Consider the following 16,623-nt stretch of genomic DNA (forward strand, 5'->3'; position numbering starts at 1 on the left):
TTTATTTCTTTTTTCTACATAAGAAGAGTTGAGCTGATCAGTTACAAAATTTGAATTATATTACTGATGGTTTTACATTTCAGAATTCATTCTGAACCTTTTCGGCTATTTTAGGGGTGTATATATATATATATTATATATATTATATATATATATATAAAGGCTCCTATCATCTTGCAATCTAAGCACCACCCTTAGATAATTTGACATATAAGTTTCCATCTTAAAAATTTCCATTTGATAGATTTGGCTAGACCCTAATACTGTGTATTTTTTGGAACTGTATTATTCTCTTGGGATAAATCGATATACTAAAACTTTTCATTAAATTTTCAATCTTTTTGAGTGTTTGTCCCTATGTGGAGTGCAATTTATATGTAGTGCATTTTAGGTAGCTCATGTTCTCCATGCACTCAGTTCCAGAGAATTCTTCCAAGCAGTATCTGTTTCGTCCACACATGCACCCCTGCTCTCCTAGTGCTATTCACTGAGGTTATAAAGGGGCTGCCGCACTGCCGCAATCTCAGTTCTCTGTCACCACTTGTGGTCTGGGATGGAGCCTCAGTGCTCACTGGAACTCTTTGGCCTTTTTCCTGTAAATAGTTAGGAATGGTTAGTTTATAGTTTAGATTAGTGTATTTTGGGGTGTGGTGCTGTCACTGAGACTCCCCCTGGTGTATGCTAGTGATCCCTGCTCACACCCCACACGCTCCCTGTGTTCCGCCTGGGGGAAGCCCATATTCCTTCCAGGTTCAGTATTTGTAAGTCATTTCTGTGGACGACAAAGCAGTTGAGGGAGGTCTGCCTGGGATGCCAGCTGGTACGAGTCTTGGTGCAAAACCCATTGCCAAATCCCTTACCAAGATAGGATAGGGGTCGAGCCAGAGCCATGCTCTCTGCGTGAAGCTTCCCCACCATGCCCAGATGACTCAATGCCTTCCAGCATCTGGTTAAATCTGTGGTGGAGACCCTTTATATTCCTCTGGAAGATATCCAAGAGGCTCCATATAGACTGCTGGACATTCTGCACAGCACAGGCCCAAGCAGGGTGGCTCTACCAATTAACGAGGCCATCCTTGAATCAGCCAACACACTCTAGCAGATGCTGGCCACCATAGCTCTGGGGTTCAAGTGAACAGAGAAGAGTTAATTTGAGCTCATTAAGTGATCAGGATACATTTCCTTTGACCTGGCCCTTGACTCACTGGTGATGACAGTGACAGGCCAGGTCTACATCTAATGAGAAGGAGGCTAAAAGAATAGACCTCTTTGGGAGGAAAGAGCACTCACTGGCCTCCCTCTGGTTCTGGGTTTCAATCTGCCAGGCACTGATGGTCATGTACGACTTTACTATCTATAATAGACTGACCAAATTCATAAAGGACAGTTGGAGCAGTTTCAGGTCCTAATTGATGAGGGGAAACTTGAATAGAGACAAGAGGCTAGTCAATTTCATTTTTGCTCCTTGTAAATTTTGTTTTCTGGTTCTCACATGCTAATACAATGCTGCAATATTTGCCTTGCAAACAGTGCTGAGGGATTTTTAAAGATTGCTTTAATTAGAATTTATTATTTATTATGTAAACAATGCTATTAATCTTGTTTTGAGCCAGATTTAACCCTAAGTTTTCTCTTCTGTTTTTCTTTAAGTAACAGGTATGCAGGTTTTCCTACTATAGTTATTATTTTATGTAGTTAGTTATTTAATACATTTTTGTCAACTAAATCTTGCTTGTAAGAAGGAACCTTTTCTATGCCAAAACTCTTATTGAAATGAAGTTATATAGCTGGTATTAAAACTCTATAATTTTGCTTCTCTAGCATTACTGTGGTACTCTTGGAATTCCTTATAGAGGTATTCTTAGATGTGGGAAGTACTGTGGTACGGATTGTAACTTGCAAACAGTATGTAAAGATTTCAATAATAATTGCTTTATAAATGTCTAAAAATAGTTGTGTATAATGGAAGTACCAGTAAACACTTAGCTGTGCAATAAAATGTGAGTGTTATACTGATAAGTCCCCATGTACAACAGCATTTCTTCTTGGAATAGAAAGATACTTTTTATTTTCTTTATATATATTTTTTCATTTTATGCACAGAATGAAACTTATTTAACCATTAATTTGAACTAATATTGAGTATTATTTTCTAGGTATGTAGGTTAGGAGGAATCAAGCATCTGGTTGACCTTTTGGATCACAGAGTCCTTGAAGTTCAGAAAAACGCTTGTGGCGCACTGAGAAACCTCGTTTATGGAAAGTCGACTGATGAAAATAAAATAGCAATGAAGAATGTTGGTGGGATACCTGCCCTTTTGAGATTGTTAAGAAAATCTATTGATGCAGAAATAAGAGAGCTCGTAACAGGTATGTTTTGGAAAGGAAATAGCATGTGGTGAAGTAAATTATATTTCTCTGTGGCAGTTGAAGCTAAGTTATTTGGCTGGAAAATGCATGCTAACATTGCAGGATATCTATTAGAATTTTCTTTGTGCATTACTAATTTGGCCAATATATCAATCTAGATTTCATTATGATTATTGTCACTTAAATATGAGTTGTATATACCCACAGATGCATTGTGAAAAATGTAGAATAACTAAACATCCAATTTGTGGATGCATTTGATCCACAGATGCAGTCCTCAATTCCTGCATGTGACTGTTGCTGTATTAAGCTCTATTGTTGATCTTGTTACATTTTTAGGATTCTACTGACAACTATTTTAAACTTGATCTTGTAGAATTCCAAAAATGGACCCAGAAGTGAGCATGTATTTTGATATTCCAGTTCCTTGTTTGACGTAGTGCTTAGGTATTCTGAATTATTTAGCTTTTTTAGTTATATAGCACTTCCTTGCTGATGTTTATTGTTGTCAGTACCACAGTAGTTATATTTTATACTTAAAGATAATCTTATAGAAATATTATAATTGTATTGGTAGATACTTGAATATATGTAGAGGCATACTATTATAGACATTTGTTTCTGTGATTAAATGCAATTTGAAATACACTAAACAGCTGTAAGTGTTAAAATGTGTTCAACACATATAACACTTACACAGCATTAGCGTTCAGTGTGTGAAACAAACATAAAGCATTCAGCAAAATGATGTGAAAGGTTGTTGAAATGTTACCTTAACCAACAGCTATGGTAAATTATTTAACTGTTTGACTATGGTGTATATACTGTAGCTCTAGAGTCTCAGCTACAGATGTTCCAACTTTTGCCAACTACATCTGGAAATGTATTATGCTTATCAATATGCCAGTGCACTTCTAAATATATCATGAGAGATAATAAGCATCAGTTGTTTTGGAGCAATTAAACAATGAAAATTTAAACTCTCTTGCATCTAGTTTTTAAAAAATCAACTTCCATTGTCTAAAATAGAACGCAGTTGTCTAAATCATCACTCTATTCATAAATCCAGAGGTATTTAATTGCCTTAAATCTAGTTGCTTAGATGTGTATTTCTATGACAGCTTAAAAATTTAGTTGTCCAGTGTGCATCAGAGGGCTCTTGGCCTTTTGAGTAACCAATCCAATTGTTCAAATCAGAATGTGAAGCTAAATTTTGGACTGCATATCTCCTTTGTAATATGTAGTACTGTCATGGAAAAAGGTGTTCTGAGAAATTGCTTGATATATGACAAAATGTTCCATTTGCAATCTAGTGAAATGATTTTAAAAATGGTATGTTCCTACAAATATTCACTTCATTATATGCACTAAATGGAAAGTAAGTACACCTGGTTGTACATTTAATAAATCACAGCATCTTGTGGTCACATCATACAAAGGAGCTCCATTTGTATCAGCACAAATTGCCAAGTAAAAAATAAACACACATGATTTATTATTTATGTAAAGATGATTTACATACTTAATTTATGGAGTTAAAGACATTAGAAAAGCATAAGAAAGCCACAGAGGTTTCACTTTCCTTTAACTGTTTTTATTTCTGCTATTTGACAGCCCTTCTGTTTCTATGTAATTTTTTTCTTCCATTTAAAATTTTAATGTTCAATTTAAAATACCTGCAAAATACAGTAATAACTTGATAGGGCTTCATGTTAACTGGTAATAATATCCTAAGCTATATAAACTCCTTATCCTTCAGACTTAGGAGCTTTTTCTACCAGTGATATGGTTATTTCCTTATAAAGAGGAGACAGGTTATTTAATTATTCTTAAACTAAAATGAGTTTAGCTTGTGTGTCATGTTGTATTAGATATGTGCTGGATACATCTGAACTGCAAAGTTTTCAGTCAGATTTTCAGTCATAGAAGGAATTCAATCTTATTTTGTATGAAGAATACACTATAATCTTTCACAAAATTACAGCATGTAATTTGTGAATAAAAATAGAATTTTCAAATAAGTCTATTCATTTCAGTTTTAATTAATTTCAAGTGGATGCTTTAAGAAAGGTGACCTTGAGTCTCATAGATTCTTCAGGCTCCTTTTTTTAAAAAACTACAATGGGATTTTCAAAAGTGCTGAGTGTGGGCTAATTCTGCCCCTGTGGAAGTTAATGGCATTGACTTCAGTTAGAGCAGAGTTATATCAGTGCTAAGCACTTTTGAAAAACCCACCGTATAGACTGTAGAAGGTCAGAGATTTTTTATGACATTTTGAAAAGTATCAGTATATTAAAAAAATAATGTAAAGTACTCAAGCAAAAATATCCAATCATTTCAATTATTCAGTTAACAATTGCAAAACCTAGAAATACAGAGCTATAGATGGCAAACCACACCCTAGCAGTCCCTCATCAATATATTCTTTCCTGCACATAGCATGATACATGTTGAAAAATGTCTGTAGTACAGGTCTACTGGGTAATGCTATGGTCTCTCTTAAATTTCAGATAAATCCCAGCGTTGTTAATTAGTGCTTCAAAGTGTTCATCACATTTCTTATTATACTGTGCCTCTCAGTTTAACACTTTCCTTCATTCTGTAATGAAGTACACGTGTACATTTTTTCATATGCGTAAAAGGGTTTTCATGGGTTTTTTCCATCAAATAAATTCAGTCTCATTAGCAATGTCTCAGCACTAATTATGTTTGTTCCCTTTTTTTAAAAGGATTCCTATCGCCAGTGGTTTACTGTCTTTAACTACAGCACATATGTTCTAGCATAATTGGTTATGAAATCCTACCCTCCAGTGTCATTTCTTATGGGATGGGATGGATGCGAATTTTCTTATTATTCCAGATAAACTTAAGAATTATGTAGAGTGAATGTTTTTTATCTGTTTGGATTTCTTTTTTCTTCACTAGGAGGTATTGGCTTATGATTTTTGGCACACTGATAAAGGCAAGCCTTTGACTGTGCAAATAGTTTCTAGAACATATCCAAAATTTTTAAAATCTGAATTCTGGAAACTTGAAATTTCAGGAAAAGAAAATTTCTCTCAGGAAAACAACCTGATCTGGGGAGAAATTGCTGAATGTTGAATAACTGGAACCTTCCATTATTTAAAAACAATAGTAAGTGATGTAATAGTAAGGTGATTGAAAAGGCAGAAAAACTTGGAAATAGAAACCATATCCAGAACTAAATACAGAATCTGCATTTGTGTTGATGTGTAAGGATCCTTCCTATGAGTTCCAAAGTAGCCCATCATTCATATTAGTGCAAAGAGTTCTTTATGAAAATTGTGTGAGTTATGTTTGAAGCACACATTGCACAGTAATATTCCTAAAATAGTGGTAACAAAGTTGATAAAGATATCAATTAATCAAAACAATTATTTTACTGAAACAAATATCCGAGGAGAGATTTTTCTGCAGCATGCTTAAAATTGAGGGACATTGCAGGAGATCATTCAGACATTATGATCTTTCAGATCATTCAGACATTATCATCTGTTCTTAAGATGCAAACATTCTTTCAAAATTAATTTTAAAAGTCTCCTTTTTTGTTAAACTAGGTAAACGTACAGAAGGTTTGGCATCAAACTGGGTATAGAAACTTAACCTAATTGCATGTTCATACAAAGGAATTTTACTGTGTTAGAGATAGTTAAGACACTTAGGTTTTTGGCATCAACCTAAAAGCAAAGTGGTCTAAGGCCTGGGAAGGACAAAGCTCTGTTGGAAAACCCAAGTGAAAGGCAGGACTTAAAGGGGCCCAGAGATGGGGTGAAGGCCCTGGAGATGGCAGACAGTGTGTTGAACTCTTTGCTACTCCAGAAGGAGTTCATTCATTTTAGACTGCATGACTTGGCTGGAGGGCTGAGCCACTGAAGACCCATCTAGTAAGGTCAACAACCTACGGGGAGCACTTGGCACAGGAGAACCTGCAGCATCGCACCCAGCTAACAGGAGACACTCACGAGAGGCAAGTGTCCCTGTCACAGTCTCCCCATAAAGAATTCAACAATTCAAGGATATCAGACCTTTCTTGAGCCTTCAAAATGGGACAAAACCATAACCACTGCATGTGATTTAAATACCTTGTGGTGGAAAAATTAGTAACATCATTTACCTAAACTACAACACTAATTCAAAACTAGTTATGAGCACTATGATTTTCAAGGTGTATTTCTTTTATAATGCATACTTTTAATGCTGTTACAAAAGCTAGAGCAATAAGAATTAGTATGCGCTTAGGAGCGGTTATTGATTCTAAATCAATCTATAGTCTCTGGGTTTCATTTTTAAGCATCAACAGTTAATAAAAAACAAAATAAAGTGAAGTTTGCAAACAATGAAATGAATATCAGCAAACTTTCCAGGAGCAAGAAAGTGAAAGAAAAAGGTGATTTTGCAAGTGATATCTAAGGATCTTTTCACCATGATATTTCTGCTACTATTGTATTCCTCGCCATTTTTGCTAATGTAAACAAAAAAGGTGGTGTGGGTTTCTGATAAACTGCTTTGTGGAGGTTCTAGATTTCATCAGTACACAAGGAATTGGAAATTACTTTGATACGTATTTACCGTGAAAGACTAATTAGATAACAAATAACAATTATAGAAATGGAGAGACGGGGTGGGGAGTGAAATAATGTCTGTCTTAGGACCAACTTCTGTTGGTAAATGAAACAATCTTTTGAGCTTGCACAGAGCTCTTCTTCAGGCTCTGTCTGACCTCAAAAGGCCCTAGATACTTTATGTATAATGTTGTAGGCTAAAGTTATACTGACTATTTAAGCTCAATACATCATGTTGTTTTAAGAGTAGTAAGCATTATAAACGGGGTCAGTGATGGGTTTGATGCTGAGGAGGAACGTTCTTCATGGGGAATTGGGAACTGGGATGCCCTGAATGTTACCTGCAAGGTATTTTTAAGACCGGCAGAGTCTCAAGGAGTGTGCTGAGGAGGTGGACAGACTGGTGTGTCAGGGAGCTGGCACACAGTTTAAACTCCAGCAAAACTCTTTCTGGCTGAGACAGAGGAGTAACACTGGCTCCTGGTTCTGGGCACCCTGAGAAAGCATCACACAGGAATGGATAGATAGGGCTGAATCAGCAGGTTCAGGACGGTGTTGCATGTTTGAATTTAATAACAATTCAAGACTGTCAAATAACAGGCTCAAATGGAATTATTTAATCAAAGATTATCAATCAGAGATTAGTATAGTACTATACAGAATACTGAAAGAAGAGAGACATCACTCTTGGTGTCAGGTGAAGACTTGGCCTCTTTCTGTCTCCCCTCTATAACTGGTAAGTTTTCACAGATGGCAGTTTTCACTCCCCAACCTAGTTTTCAAGCCCTTTGTTCTTTTTATAGGGTATGAGACACAAACTCCTCTTTGGAGAGAAATTTTTTTCCCATAATTAATTTCACTATGTATTCTTTGTTTTTGACATTACTGATTAAATTTCTTTTATGGTGCTCAGTTTACCTAATTGATGAGTAAAAAGGAATCTCTAATCTGGTCATTATTTCTAAGAGCTGTAAAAACGGACAGTTTTTAATGAGTTAAAAACATCTTTCAATGGGCCATTATTTCATCTATTACAGAAAACATCTGCCATAAAAATTATCCCTTATCAATCACCCAGTTTTGTTTATTACATACTTCTGTAGACATTTTTGTAGTTTGAGGGTGTCTTTTCTCTGGACACCTGGATTCCCACATCTGAAGATGCTGAGGATAATTAGATACAGCTCAACACTCAATCACACAAAGTTCCTGAATACAGGTCACTCGTAGGTTATAAACCAACACTCTGGCCTTACTATTCAAACACACTCTTTGCTAATACCATAAAGATTTTTTTGAGAATAATTAATGTGTGAATGAATTTAACATACAAAAAGGAAAAGAGGACTAAAAGGGTTAGTATTTACTAACGATGGTGTTTCAGAGGGCATGGTGGAAGGGACAGGGCTGTCCACTAAGATTCTTGGGTCTCAGCTTTATCTTCCTGTAATCACTCTGTTTACTGTTAGCCAAGTCATTAGGAGTTTAGTTGGAGGAGCGTTCAGAGAGTAGCAGGCATATACTGGTACCTGGTGGCCTGGGAAGACGGAGTCCCAATTTCTTGGACTCTTTTAATTGATAACCTGCTCCCTTCTCAGCCTGTGGCACAAAGAAATGGGAAGGAAATTGCTGTGAACACAAGGGGTGTGAGGTCTCTGTATTTAACCCTCACAAGAAGGAACAGGTGTCTATGGTGAGTTACTCAGTAACAGGTTCTGCATGAGGCTGGAGCCAATGGTGAGTGGGCCACTAGGTCTGAGGGTCCTGGGGCAGGGCTCATTCTGAGCAGGCTCCAGCTCTGCTAGAAGGGCTGGAAGGAAAATGGGGGAGAGAGGGGAATGGGAAGACGAGGGTGAGGATTAAAGCAGATGGCCAGGCTGAAGAGGCAGTAGGGAAGGTCAGCATGAGGGCAGGGGACAGGCTGTGGAGGCTCTGGGTTGATGTCATGAGGACAGGGCTTGGTTTGAATTTAGTGGACTCTTATGAGTTAGGCTGACAGTACAGAATGTGGCATTCTCTGGGTTTATCTACATTTGAATGGAATTTTGAATTAACGAGGTTTTTCAGGATAAACAGCACTGATAAACTTTGGGAAGAACACGTTTTCTTAATTATTTGGTGTCTCTTTCCACATTAATGCTTCCACTTTGGAAGCTCATTCACTCAAATTCAGAATGAGTCATTGCTCAGTGGGGTATACGAGAATGCAATCTCTTCATATCGTGGCATTGGGCCAGCCTGCAGGAGAATGCGAAGAGCTTGGCTCAGGAGATCAGGCTCTCTATTCCTGACTTTCCCATCTGTATGACCTGGGCCAGTCCCTTTCCCACGCTGTTCTCTGCAAGGGGATAACGGCCTCAGTCAGGGAGCAGACAAATCAGAGCTCTTTCTGAGCTGCACCTTGTCTGCTCTGCAAAACCCCCGGACATTTCCTGTTGTTATTTAAAATCTCCCCCAGACACAGAACAGAGACTGAAGAAAGGCTTTGTCCAGGAAAACTCGGACGTATGGTAGGTAACCCTATCCATGTTCCCCCCCCCACCTCCTGTGAGCCATGGGTCAGTCATAAGCAGTACAAATACAGAGGTGTGGGGGTTTGGGTTTTTTTTATTTTATTTTATTTATTTTTTACTTGTTTGGGATTGTACATGAGTACGAGGGCTTGCCTGCATGCAGGAATTTGCAGGATCAAGGCCTTAATTTGTATTTGACAATGGGTAAAAACTAGTTTTTTTAAAATATTAGTTAAATGGCTATTGTTCGTAAAACAGTTTGATGTATTCATCTTAAATAGTTAAGTGGCACTTCAAAATAACTTTAGCCCTAAGCATTTTATCTTTAAAGTAGTACATATAATTTTATTCAAATGTATATAGCAGCCTTAGTTGTTTTTCTGTTTTTTCGAAAGTAAATTTAATATTGAGTGATGTGACCATCCTTCTATCAGTTGTATTCAGTATTGCATTTGCCTGCTGTTGATCACTTCCTTATCAATTTTAGGTTAATCAAATAGTAACATGTATTAAATAAAATAAGTAATGTACAAAATCACTTATAATAATCAAAATATGAAAATAAATTATTTTTAAAATAATCTCAAAATATTCAGAAACATTTAGTGCAGGAGTGACAAAGGTCTTGATCTAGCTGAATGCAGCCTCCATTGCTGCTGAACCATTGCTTTGGTGCCCTTTTAAGCTCTGCAGTCAAAGAGGCTAATCAATTGGATGGGGAGGAGGGTTATGCTTCTTTGGTAAGTGCAGCACATTTTATTAGGCATTCTGCAACAACTATTCCTAAGTGTAGTCTTTGACTCATTCCAGCTTAACTTCCATAATAGACATTAACTATATCAGGTGGGGCTCTGCTGATCATACTCAGAAATTCCTCTTTCTGTCCTCAAGTTCCCCACACATAGACAGTATGTGTGTAGATACTTTCTTAGACACCTGGAAATGGCAGGCTAATCTATTCTATTTTAATTTACTTACCTCTCACTAGGTTGGGTTATCCTGTGAATTTCAGGAGCTTTTGGGTCTTATATAGTAGAAAAATATCCATAAGAGTACAAAATCCAGATTATATATTTTAGAATCCAGATGCAGTTTTTAATTACTGACTCATCCACCAAGAGAGCTCTGCCATGAATTGACAATTCAAATCTGAGAACTAGTGTAAAATTTCTCAAGAGGGGAGCCAGCCAGTAGCAACATCAACAAATTGAGTCCCTTCTACTTCTCCCATATTATTACTGTGATAGGAAGCCCTGCTTCTGCCTGGGAGAGATGGTTGTCAGTGAATGAAGAGGGTGACAGAAATCATAAATTGAGACTTCTACTTTATGTAGTCTGATTCATTTGGGTGATGGATTGTTGGGGACAGGAGGTGTAGGATGTTTGCTTGTTTGTAAAGGGGCAGTAGTACTGGTATTTTATGAGGCTGTGAATGGTTGGTGGATTTTGAAGGTGTGTTAATTGTAGTGTTTTGTCCCGGCCTCTGTGTGTGCTGGGGGAAAGACAGAGAGAGCAGTACCAGAGAGGGTGAGGTGCTCTGGCCAGAAGCCAGGAGGGGAAGTGCAGTGTGAGAGGCCAGAGGGGAGCTTCCTAAAGACACAACAACATGTGTGTGAGAGCCAGCAAGCTCAGAACAGTACAATAGAGACAGTCAGTACAGAAAGCGGAAAACCCACTGTGAAGCAGTGACAGACCAAGCCAAGCAGGACCCCATAAAGGGGCATGAACAACAGTACTAGAAACAGGATGGGCCTATAGGGAGTGTCTGAGACATGCTGTAAAGGGAATGAGAGACAGTCACAGAGACCCTAGCTAGGGAGAGTAAATGGAGTAGCTGGGAGGAGGCCAAGCTGTGGGATTCCAGTAACCCTTCTCCCCATACTGCTCTGAGACCAACCAAGCAGGGAGTTGTAAATAGAATCTGCCTGGGGAGTTCCTAGCAGCCACTGAGCCAGGGAGAGTCTGGAGAGTCCTGTGGGGTAACTGCAGCCAGATCTGTGGAGGCTTTCCCAGTCCAGTCCCAAGGCAAAGATATGCATGAGCTGTGCACCAGAGGCAACCCCACCTTGCAGCAGGCCGGGCAGTCCTAAGCTCAGAAGAGGACATATTTTTTTCTTTTCTCTTTTTCTCCCCATTTTTGACACTGGACTGCCAGGTCGGTGAGCAGACCACTCCCCCAATGAGTATTCAGCAAGTGCATTCACCCACTTAGGAGGTGGGTCTTCACTCACTCACACCTACTGGGGAGAAAGAGACTTACGGTTTAAAGGGTGGAGGGGGTTGTATGTATACCTACAGAGTATAAGGATTGCTTTAGTATATTTAAAACCTTTGACCTGCTTAGTATATTTTGAAGCTGGCTAACACATTTTCTCCTGTTTTTAGGCTGTTCCTGGGAAAGATAAAACTCTTTGATTTTGATCTGCTATTTTGTGTGTGCCCCATTTTAAACAGTTCAGTTCAAGATATAGCTACTACCCCAGTTAAGAGTATGTTAACTCTTATCTAGTAACTGGTTGGAAGCACCCCACCTCATAGACACATCTGACGTGGGTAAGAGGAGCAACTGGGGAGGAGGTACTGTGACGAAAGGGCGAGGCAATTTGGAAGCTCCTTCGCCATAGTCTCCAGTTTTGAAGCTCAGTCCCAGGATCTCACAAGCAGCTGTGATGTCCCTCAAAAGGGAGGGTAATTGGTAATTTGGTTGCAGCCTTAAACCCAATTCCAGAGTGTTCTAAGGACCCAGTAGGCAAGGCCCTGCTGGTGTAACCTCACTAGGTAGATCCCGGGGAAGAAAGTCCCCTAAAATTACTAGTGTCTTACCTTCTCACAGGTGGAAAACTACACCCAGACTCTTCCTCTTGATAACATTGGGGGTCATGAAATACCGGTTGTTTCCCATCCCACAGGAATAACTTAGGGTGTGGGTAGGGTCCCATTTTACAATACCCCTGTGCCTAACGTCGTTAAACAGATATGATGTGGCTTTTGATGATACTGTTCTATGGTCTGTACTGAATCTGCCTACTCGACACCGTCCTCCGTAATTGAGATACTGCTCAGGAATCTCTTAATGTGGAGCACCCATAGGGGCACTGCTCAAAGAAGGAGAGATTACTTACCTTGTACAGTAACTGGAGTTCTTTAAGCTGTGTCCTCCTTTGGGTGCTCTACTACCTACCCTCCTTCTTATCTGCCTCGGAATCGTTTTACCACATTTTTATGGTTGAAAAGAGATGGGAGTGGTGGCAAGTCTGCCCTCCCATTCCACTGCCCATATACCCTCATACCAGAGTATGAGGATGTCTAGGGCGCAGGCATGGCCCTGAAGACACTGCTAATTAAAAGCTTCAGTCAAGAGCACACAGGTGTGCACACTTCCTGACATCAAGTACCCGTGGGGGACACATCTCTAAGAACTCCAGTTACTGTATAAGGTAAGTAACCTCCTTCTTCACCAGTTGTAGTTTTCAAATGGTCTTCAAGTGTAGCCCACTGGAGCACATTTTAGTAGTGTTTTCTAGAAGTCACAAAAATCTGTATTATAGTAACAAAGTCCAAAACCAAAGAGAAAATCTAAAGTACATAACTGGATACATGTTCAACAAGGTGGTGTTTGCGACTGACACCACCTAGGGCACTACAAAAGGTTGGGATCCCAGAACACTCCCAAACTGCAAACTTCTTGGGCAAAAAGTGGACACATCCTCAGCATCTTCTCCAGAATGAACTCCAGCCATCTCACCCTTATCCACAGCTTAAGTTTGAGTTTAAACAGGTAAAGGACAAACTTAGTACCATCTGGGCCCGATGATGCACATTTAATTTGCAAACTGGTGGCTCACAAGGGTATCATCTCACTATCTTACCACAGGAACTTCAAATACACTTTGATTCAATCTGGTGGCAAAACAGAGCTTTGCAGAGCCCCCACACAAGAGATTCTTAGGTCAGAGGAGCGACTATTTAAAAACCCTTTGCCACCTCTCAGACAGGAATAAAACTACTTGCGTAATACCATCCATCCCAGACACCGAATCTGCTGGCAAGTTTTTTTAAAAAAGGCCCTCACAGTTAACAGTATAAGAAGTTACTGAAAGATTTAAAAGAATCATCATGAATGCCTATTCATGGTCCATTGCCAGAAGTTTGTCACCTCACAATATTAGTGCAGGTCTTAAACCAGAATGAATAGTATGAATGAAAATTTAAGGATTCTAGATGACAGAGTTGCCCTTTTTGCAATCTTCTCAATACTCTTGTCTCCAAAAGGATAGTTAAAGACAAGGCAATAGTTGGAAAGAATTTCCAATATCAAGAAATGGCTTGTTGAGTACAGGCCTGGTATTCACTCATTTGAGAAATGTTGGCATCCCATCTTCCACAGGGAGGTATTAACCTTAACTGTCAGAAAAACCAATATGTCCCCACTTGCTTTTTACGAGCAATGAGGAAAATGAGTCCAACTCTCAGCTTATAGATTAAAGCTCCCCTAGTACTTTCATAATCTGTCAGCAAAACTGTCTGAATCCCAGATAGAAGATTGCATTTAACTTGTTCCCTCTAGAAGCAGAAATTCTCCCATGACAGCAACCAAGCCTGCCCATATCAAGTCAAACCTGTTCTTGAAGTAAATGGAAAATTACTTACTATGCAGAAAAGTTGATTGTTTCCAAGTGGCTTCAGCCACCAGGATTCAACAGACTGTCAACCACTCAAAATTATTGCATCTTGTTGTACTTCAAAAAAAGTTTACTATTTTTAATGCAATAGTGCACAGACAGTCCAAGCAGGATCAGGATCCCACTGCAGTAGGCATTGACAAATCACACAAAGAGATTGTCATAGTCTTGAAAAACTTAAAAGCTGTAACTAGGAAACAACTTTTAAAAAGTGACAAGCTATTTACTTCAATATGAATGAGTGGAAATATTCATCTACTGTGGAATGTAGTCACGTTATTTTCTGAATTTCTATGCCTGACAGACCAAAAAAAGTAGGAATGAATATTCTTGTACAGTTGTTTCATTCTACTGTGGTTCACTGAAATAACTTTTTTAAACTATGTCTCCTCATCTAATTTATTACTAGGTTTCACTGAATGCTTTATTTTCTAACTAATTTAGTAAACCATAGGTTAAAAAGCTCCCACACTCCTCCGTACAATTCAGTTAAATTCCTGCATTTTATGTTGCATCTTTACCTTTGAAAGAAGCTGGGACTGATTATGTTTCCAAAGGTTTTGTAAAAACTCTCAAGTATGAATCACAACCATTTCTTGTAACATTCTTGTGTATTCTTTGTTATATTTGAAGAGTTACGTCTAGGTAGAAATCTATGACCGTAATGAATTTTTCTGTTAACAATTCACAATTATCAATTGCTATGGTAATATTTTTTTAAATCAAAAGATACGTTTGGTTTCAATTTTATTTTTACTTGATGTCTGAAGTCTCAGTAACATTGTAAAATGCATGTCTGAGATGTCTTAAATGCATGGATGAAAAGCAGGAGAGTATTGAACCCAGAAGAAATGTCATTGATTTGTTACCAGACAGTTGAGTAACCTTCATTTCCAGTACTGATGATTGCAAGTGAGAAAACATCAAACTGTCTGAAATCATTATGCTTTTAAAACAGTGTTTGTTGGAGATGTTGCTCTTTGAAAAGGAGTGATCCAGAGAAATCCTGGAGAATGTTATGAGAAGTAAATATCTGGCCCTTTCTTTATAAACTATGATAGGATCTAGACACCTTTTAAACACTGATGTAGTATTGTCTAGCATTTGTCCACAGAGCTGTAATTTACCTTTATTTATGCAAATATGATGTATAGAACACTACAATATGTTATTATTTACATCTGAGATATAAATTAATAAATTACAAAGAAGTTTTGCAGGGAGCAGTTGATGGTGGATACATCCATTTCACACTCATACCATACTCGAGAAATATGGTGATATATTACCTGGATCTGTTCCCTTTCTCCTTTTATCATTAAAAATCCTAAGCCAAATTCTGACCCCTGCAAGAAGCCCAAATAGTCCTTCTCTCCCTCCCAAGGCACATTACAACATGAGTGGAGACACTCCACAACCAATATTTAATCCTCAAGAATTCAGCAGAATTAGAGTCATAGAAATGTAGCATTGGAAGGGACCTTGATAGAGCATCTAGTCCAGTCTCCTGCACTGAGGCAGGACTAAGTATTATTTAAACCATCCCTGACAGGTATTTGTCTAACCTGTTCTTAAATATCTCCAATGACAGAGATTCCATAATCTCCCGAGGTAATTTGTTTTTCCTAAGGTCTAACCTAAACATCCCTTGCTGCAATTTAAACCCATTACATCTTGTCCTGTCATCCATGGTTAAGGATAAAAAATTTATCACCCTCCTCTTTATAACAACCTTTTATGTACTTGAAGACTGTTATCATATCCCCCTTCAGTTTTCTCCAGAATAAACAAACCCAATATTTTAATCTTTCCTCATAGGTCACGTTTTCTAGACCTTCAGTCATTTTTACTGCTTAACTCTGGATTTTCTGCAGTTTGTCCACATCTTTCCTGAAATGTGGTGCCCAGAACTGGACATAGTATTCCAGCTGAGGCCTTATCAGTGCTGAGTACAGTGGAAGAATTACTTCTCATGTCTTGCTTATAGCACTCCTGCTAATAGATCCCAGAATGATGTTTGCTTTTTTTGCAGCAGTATTACATTCATAGATTCATAGATATTTAGGTCAGAAGGGACCGTTATGATCATCTAGTCTGACCTCCTCACCTTGTTGGCTCATATTTAGTATGAGAACCACTATAACCCCCAGATCCTTATCCCCCAGTAGTCCTTCCCAGTCAGTCATTTCCCATTTTGTATTTGTGCAATTGATTATTCCTTCGTAAGTATAGTACTTTGCCTTTGTCCTTATTGAATTTCAGACCAGTTATTTCAGACCATTTTCCCAGTTTGTCAAGATCATTCTAATCCTGTCCTCTAAAGTGCTTGCAACCACTCCCAGCTTGGTATCCTCTACAAATTTATAAGTGTACTCCCTATACCATTGTCCAAATCATTTATGAAGATACTGAATAGAACCAGACCCAGGACAGATCCTTGTGGGACCCCACTAGACATGACCTTCCAGCTTGATT

At 38.4% G+C, this 16,623-nt stretch overlaps 1 protein-coding gene across 1 annotated transcript in view; it reads left to right on the forward strand.

Annotated features, from left to right (window-relative positions):
- The window catches only part of PKP4 (plakophilin 4), a 242,698-nt gene that overhangs the window by 182,229 nt on the left and 43,846 nt on the right, over positions 1 to 16,623 (forward strand). Inside the window, exon 11 of the mRNA XM_073305536.1 lies at positions 2,157 to 2,370. Within this exon, the coding sequence (XP_073161637.1) occupies positions 2,157 to 2,370 (214 nt within the window). The remainder of the gene's footprint in view (positions 1 to 2,156; positions 2,371 to 16,623) is intronic.

The sequence above is a fragment of the Lepidochelys kempii genome, chromosome 11, assembly GCF_965140285.1.
Source record: "Lepidochelys kempii isolate rLepKem1 chromosome 11, rLepKem1.hap1, whole genome shotgun sequence".
In the NCBI taxonomy this organism is placed as follows: Eukaryota; Metazoa; Chordata; order Testudines; family Cheloniidae; genus Lepidochelys; species Lepidochelys kempii.